Below are 7,500 nucleotides of genomic sequence, written 5' to 3'. Positions count from 1 at the left end.
ATAATCATATATATAGTGATAATCTTATGTTTAATGACAACATTAGTAGAGCATATCGAAATAATCATCTTGATTCAACAAATAATAACATTTTCTTATCTAGTGAACATACCAATAGATATAAAAATAATAAGGTTTTTTTACAAAATGATAGCAAAATATTAAACCATACAAGTGTTGATGAGAACATAAGAATTCCTCTTATCATTGTTTTGAATGATGTACCTCCTACTGATGAATATTATGGACATAAAGAAAATATAAAAAATAATTATAATAATATAAACACAACAACAACAACTAATACTACTACTACTAATAATACTACTACTACCAGTCATAATAATAATAATAATAATTGTAATACACTCATTGTTTTAGTAGGATTCAAAAAAATTAAAGATAAATACAAACCATTTATCATAAAAGATATATCCGTTTTAAGCTATAGCCTTTCCGAGCAATATGATAATTTAAGAAAAAAAAAAAAAAAAAAAGGAAAAAGTATATCTAATAATAATAATTATAATAATCAAATATATCAATTCGTAGACATACTAGATATTTATGGACATGAAGAACATGATAAAGAATGCTTAATTTGTATGACATCATATAAAGATACCTTATTAATGCCATGTAGACATTCTTCCTTTTGTTATGATTGTATGAAATCTTTAAGACAAGAAAAATGTCCAATATGCAGATGCTTATTTACATCTTTTATCAAATTTCCCTTAAAAAACGTTGAACGGGTTGATACTTAAAATATGCAACCTCACAAAAAAAAAAAAAAAAAAAAGAAAGAAAGTACAAATTATAAAATGAACTTAAAAAAAAATTTTTAAATGTATATTATATATATATATATATATATATATATATATATGTATATATATTTATACATATTTGTTTTGTTTTGTGTTGTTTTATTTTCTTTTTTTTTTGTTGTTGCTTTAACATATCTATATATCAATTTGTATTATTTTAATCTTTTTTTATGTACCTGTTTATTTTTTTTTTTTTAAATTAAAAAAATTTATTAATTTTAAATTGTTTCAATTCAATTAAAGTTTTTTATATAATATATATATTATATATATATTATATATATATTATATATATTGTATATATATATATATATATATATATATATATATATATATATATATATATATATATATATTTTTTTTTTTTTTTTTTTTTTTCTCTTATCACTTATGTGAAAAGGTTAATTTTATTACTCATTTATATAGCATCTTTTTTTTAAAAAATAAAAAATAAAAAAAAAAAAAAAAAAAGGAAACATGTAAAATGAAATATATATGTATAATATATATGTATAATATATATATAATATATATATATATATATATATACATGCTTATCTTACATCTGAGGTTGTAACATAATATACACATAATCCATATTTTCCCACATATATATTCTTTAAAAAATACACATAAACGGTTATATTATATCAGTACGTGTTGGTACTTGTTTTCTCTTTTATTTTCTTATGTTTTTTAAAAGAAGAAACCTAACACTTTTCCTCCGGTGTGTTTTCTTCTAGCTTCTTCGTGATCCATAATTCCGTAGGGTGTTGTTAAAATTAAATGACCAAAAAGTCTACTGGGTAATATGCTCGTAATAATCTTCTCGATTTCATCAAGCTTAACATCATATCTAAAAAAATTGAAAACGGGAAAAATAAATTGTATTCACATTTAACGTAGGTAACACATGAAATGTATATATACTATACATGAGTACCCAAAAAATATACATGTTTCTTTTTTTTTTTTTTACATATTCACATATATATATATATATATATATATATATATAAACATATATACATATATACATATATATATATATATAAACACATATACATATATACATATGACACTTTCACACTTTTACCTTGGCGATATAACGGCACATTTGTTTATTCTTCCTAACAAATTCACAACAATTTTTCCAGATCTATGATCATCGACTATTTCAAAACTTCCTATATATCCTTTCTTTTGCATATATTGTAAAAATTTAATTACAACTTTTGAGGAGGGTCTTATTAAAACTTGTCGCCTTCCTCTTTTCTCGGCATTGTTTATGGTTTTTAAACAGTCAGCTAAAACGCTCATACGTACCATCTACAAAAAGGTAATAAAAAATATTTATACATACATATATATAAATATAAATATATATATATATATAATATATTATATATTATATATATACCACAATAATGTAATAATTTATATATTATATATTTATAAGTATATTTTTAATCTCTATAAATAATATCTTTTTAATATATTATATCATATAATTTTTTCATAAACAAATATTTTAAAAATATCCATATATACATATATATTGATATATATAAATATATATATATTTATTTTTTTATTTATTTATCTATTTATTTATATAGTTCCTTTTTCTTTATATTTATTTAAATATTACCTTGAATTACAATTAAAATAAAAAAATTATATTATTATTTATACTTTTTTAAAATAATTTATTTTATTTTATTTTGTTTTTTTTTTTTTAATTCCTCTTTTCTTATAATAAGAAAAAAAAATTATTCATAAGAAAAAATTTCTAAAAATTAAGCAAAATATAATAATAAAAATATATGTTTTTTCAAAAATGAAAAATATAATTAATTTTTTTTTTTTTTTTTTTTTTTTCCCCTTAATTACAAATAAAGAAATTTATAAATTAAAGTACATATTTCTTGAATATTATAATAATACATATTTTATTATTATAAAAAATAATAAAAATTTATAATATATATATATATATATATATATATATATATATATATAATATATATTATATATATAATATAATTATGTTGTATGTATAATATAATAAATGGTAAACCGTAAAATCAATTCCTTTTTATTTTTATGTATGTTATTTGTTGTAATTACAATATATTAATTATATATATAATATATTATAATAGATATTTATGTATATATTTAATATTTAATTTTTTATGTTTTTTTTTTTTTTTTAGTGTTTCTTCCTATGCTTAATTAACATATACCATAATATAATTGTATTATATATATTATATATATAATAGGTGAATAAGGGTAATACAAATAAAATTATATATATAAATAATATTAAGGGTAAATCAAATAATATATATAATTTATATATATATATATATATATATATATATATATGTATAATATATATATATAGTTTATTATATACTATATATTTTTATTTTTTATTATCACTCTATAAATAAATAATATATCTTTTTTTTTATTTATCCTTGGAATAATTATTTCATAAAAATAATAATTATATTATTATATATTTTTTGGTAACGTCCAGATTATAATCATTTTTATCTTTTTAAACATGTTTATAAATATTAATAATTTTCATGTACATATGTATTTGTAATATTTATTATTTTTTTTTTTTTTGTATTTTTGAAAAGGATATTTTATTATTATGAAATAGTAAAAACTAAAAATCTTTTTTTTTTTTTTTTCCCCCTTTTACGCATTTTCCCACCCCCATGTGTTGTAATGAAAAAAAAAAAAAAAAAAAAAAAAAAAAAAGATATTTATTTAAATTTTGTATTTCTTATTTTGTAATATTAATTTAATATAATATAATATAATATCTTTTATGGCGTAATAATATTATATTTAATTGTAACCCCGTGTGTTCATAGGAAAAATCCAAATTATATATTTCTATGTGTTGTATTAATATATTTATAAACTGACAAGTTTTAAAAACGTTTAATTAAAGAAATAAAATATTAAAAACAAAAAAAAAAAAAAAAAAAAAATTAATAAAAAAAAAAAAAAAAGTATATAATAATAATAATAAAACATTAAACATATATGCTATAGGGGTATGAACCTTTAATATATATATATATGGGGAAAAAAAAAAAAAAAAATGACATAAAAGTGGAATATATATATATATATATATATATATATATATATATTTATTTATTTATTTATTTATATACATACGAGGAATAAAAATAATAAAAAAAAATTTGTTTCTTGATAATGATTTTAAGAAGAAAAAAATGTTAAATAAGAATATATAAGACTGTCATATTGTGATAGAGCTCTTAACTTTCGTTTATATATTTGTCTTTATATATGCGACATGAATAGATAAAAATATATATATATATATATATATTATATATATATATGTGTTTTTTTTTTTTTCTTTAAGTTGCTTATGGTAAATTCTTAATTTAATTTGCTTATATACTTGTCACTATTAAAATTTCTATATTTGTTTAAACATATTTTACAAAATAAATTATTTATTTCCTTTATTTATATGTGTCTTCTTCTTATTCCTTCCTGTACCAACTTCTCCGTTAAATTTCCTGTGATTTGAGTTAAATGGCTAGTTGCCGTTTGGCTAATTTTCTGAACAGTGTCATCTATCATTTTTTCATGTTTCAATAAAATGGGACGAATTATATAGTTGTATACCATTACTGCTCCACGTACCTGGGGCATATACAAATATAAAAGGAAAAGCAATTTTATTAGGTAATAAAAAGGTACCCAAAATAATATTATGTCAATTAAATATTCGATAAAAAAAAACAAAGAAAAAACCACCCAATAAGTTAACCATAATTTAGTTTCATCTCTGCTTTGAGATTCGACAGCTTTGAAGGATTGATACGCTGTAAAGTCATAATCAAAATGTAAAAGGGGATATATGTAAATAGCTATATTAAATATACACAATTATATAGGTATATGTTTAAATATATATATGTATATATATATATTATTTTTATTTTATGAACATGTTCATGTAAATTTGATATATTTTTATGAACACGCAAGGTAAAAATATGTATATTTATATAAATACATTCACGTAAAATATATATATAAATATATATAAATATATATATATATATATATGTGTATATGTTTATAATTGGTTTATTTATTGACACACACATGTACAAAATATTTACATAAAATAGTGTTTACATATATACACAATATGTTATAAAAGATGTGTATTTTAAATGTTAAAATTATATGACATATAAAATGTTCTTATATATATATATATATATATATATATATATATATATATATATATATATATATATGTATATATTTTATATTTATTTATATATATGTATTTTTTTTATTATTGTTTAATTTTTTTTTTTTTATACCCGGATAAGCAAAGCCAACGACATTACAAATAATTGCAGCACCCCATCCAAAAACTAAAGAAAGAAATAAAAATACGGAAAATGGTACGATAATATATGACGGCTTAACACCAAATTTTTTCCCTATATTATTTAAAAATGGATATTTTTTAACATAATCATCTATATTGTTAAACACTCTACTAACATCTAAATTATTTAATTTTTCACCAAAAACGTTTGATGATATTCTTTTAAGACTATTCAGTGATGTATTGGGTCTATCTTCTTTTTCTTTATGTTTATACAACTTGGTCATTTTCATTTTGTCATATAATTTTTTGTATACAATTAAAAAATATATGTTGAATATTCTAAATAATGAATATACATGTATACATATATAAATATATATATATATATATATATATATATATTGTTTTATTGATATTTATAATGTTAAATAAACTATTTGATTGGATACAAATTTTATGTTTGACATGTGCATATTAAATGTACATATATACATATATACATATATACATATATATATATATATATATATATATATATATATATATATATATGTATGTATATTTATTTTTTTATATGTTAAATATACTCAATCATAATAAAAATAACCAGAAATATTATATTTTACACTATAATATATAAATACGTGTTTAACCACAACCAAAAATATATTTGTTCATATATATATATATATAAGAACTATTTATTTATATTTTTATATTTCATTCAAATTTAATAAAAGGATAAAAAAAAAAAAATAAATAATAAATAAAGAGAATTTTTTTAATTTTCCTGAACTCTTAATGTTGGAAATTTATTTAAATTATTTTTTTGTATGAATAATATATATATTACACACTAATTGTATTATATATATATTATATACATATATATAAATATTTATATATATATATATATATATATATTTTTTTTTTTTTTTTTTATATCATAAAAATTAAAACTCTAAAAGTGCAACAAAAAAAAAAAATTATATTTATTAAAATGGTGGGGGGAAAAATAAAATATAATCTTAATTTTTTTTTGACTTATATACGAATATACTTAAAAATTTATTTATACAAATGAACTTTCTTATTATAGCTATTATATAATATATAAATATATATAAATATTATATAATATAATATATTTAATATTAGGGCAATATATATATATATATATATATATATAAAATTAGAGATATATTTATATCAATGCTAAAAAAAAATAATAATAATAAAATAAACAAACATATACACTTAATATATTGAGATATATATATATATATATATATATATATATAAATGAAGGAAATACGGAGAAAGAAAACTACTATAAAATTTATATTAACTTATTTTGGCATATTAATATAAAAAAAAATATATATATATATATATATATATATATATAATTTATATTTAATATATATTATTTATGTACAACGAAAAAATGAAAAAAATGTGCAAAAAAAAAAAAAAAAAAAAAAAAAAAAAGGAATATAAATATGAATATATTAAAGATCCTTAAAAATACAAAGGGAGAAAAAAAAAATTTTTTTTTCTTATTTTTTTTTTCTGGAAGAAATTATATATTTGTAAAATATAATAATATATATATATATATATATATATTATAAAATGAATTCTTTTTTTTAAGATTATATCTATATAATTAAGGTTTGAAAATAAAAGTTCATATAATTACTCTCTTTTTAAAAATAGCATAAAAAAAAAAAAAAAAAAAAAAAAAAAAAGACAAAAGGATAGCACAAATATATTATATATATATATTTATTTATTTATTTATATTTATAATATCATGTGCATGTTTTTCTTTCTTTTCTTTCAATAACATATATAAGGAAATATATAATCTCTTTCTCTCTATATATATATATATATATAATACATACAGATATATCTTAATATATTTCTAAATTTCGGGTTTTCCTTGTTTAATAATATAAAAATACAATTTAATTAAAATATATTTATATACATATTTATTTATAATCATTTATTGATGCCTTAAATATTCTCAGTCTTTTTTCTCTTAAATGTTTTATTTTACAATATTAACATAAAAACAATACATAAAATAATATATATATATATATATATATATATATATATATTATATTTATTTGTAATTAAATTAAGTGTGGAAGAAAAAAAAAACATATTATATTTTTAATAAAATATAAAAATTTTTTTACAACAAATTTTAATAGAGAAAAACATATAAGGGGG

At 16.3% G+C, this 7,500-nt stretch overlaps 3 protein-coding genes across 3 annotated transcripts in view; 1 reads left to right on the top strand and 2 right to left on the bottom strand.

Annotated features, from left to right (window-relative positions):
• The window catches only part of PF3D7_0316900 (E3 ubiquitin-protein ligase, putative), a gene marked incomplete at both ends in the record, with an annotated part of 2,044 nt that extends 1,277 nt beyond the window's left edge, over positions 1 to 767 (top strand). The window contains one exon of the mRNA XM_001351203.1: positions 1 to 767. This exon is cut by the window's left edge and continues 820 nt beyond it. Within this exon, the coding sequence (XP_001351239.1) occupies positions 1 to 767 (767 nt within the window).
• Positions 768 to 1,526: 759 nt separating this feature from the next.
• On the bottom strand, positions 1,527 to 2,159 carry PF3D7_0316800 (40S ribosomal protein S15A, putative; the record flags this gene model as incomplete). The annotated part of the gene is made up of 2 exons (XM_001351202.1): positions 1,527 to 1,686; positions 1,927 to 2,159. 2 exons carry the CDS (start codon positions 2,157 to 2,159, stop codon positions 1,527 to 1,529), a joined length of 393 nt encoding a protein of 130 aa, XP_001351238.1.
• A 2,205-nt stretch (positions 2,160 to 4,364) lies between these two features.
• Positions 4,365 to 5,543, bottom strand: PF3D7_0316700 (protein YOP1, putative; the record flags this gene model as incomplete). The annotated part of the gene is made up of 2 exons (XM_001351201.1): positions 4,365 to 4,726; positions 5,240 to 5,543. 2 exons carry the CDS (start codon positions 5,541 to 5,543, stop codon positions 4,365 to 4,367), a joined length of 666 nt encoding a protein of 221 aa, XP_001351237.1.
• Positions 5,544 to 7,500: the final 1,957 nt, after the last annotated feature.

This window comes from Plasmodium falciparum, assembly GCF_000002765.6.
Source record: "Plasmodium falciparum 3D7 genome assembly, chromosome: 3".
NCBI lineage: Eukaryota > Apicomplexa > Aconoidasida > Haemosporida > Plasmodiidae > Plasmodium > Plasmodium falciparum.
Note: the sequence above shows the minus strand (reverse complement) of the source record. Positions and strands in the feature narration are given on the sequence as shown.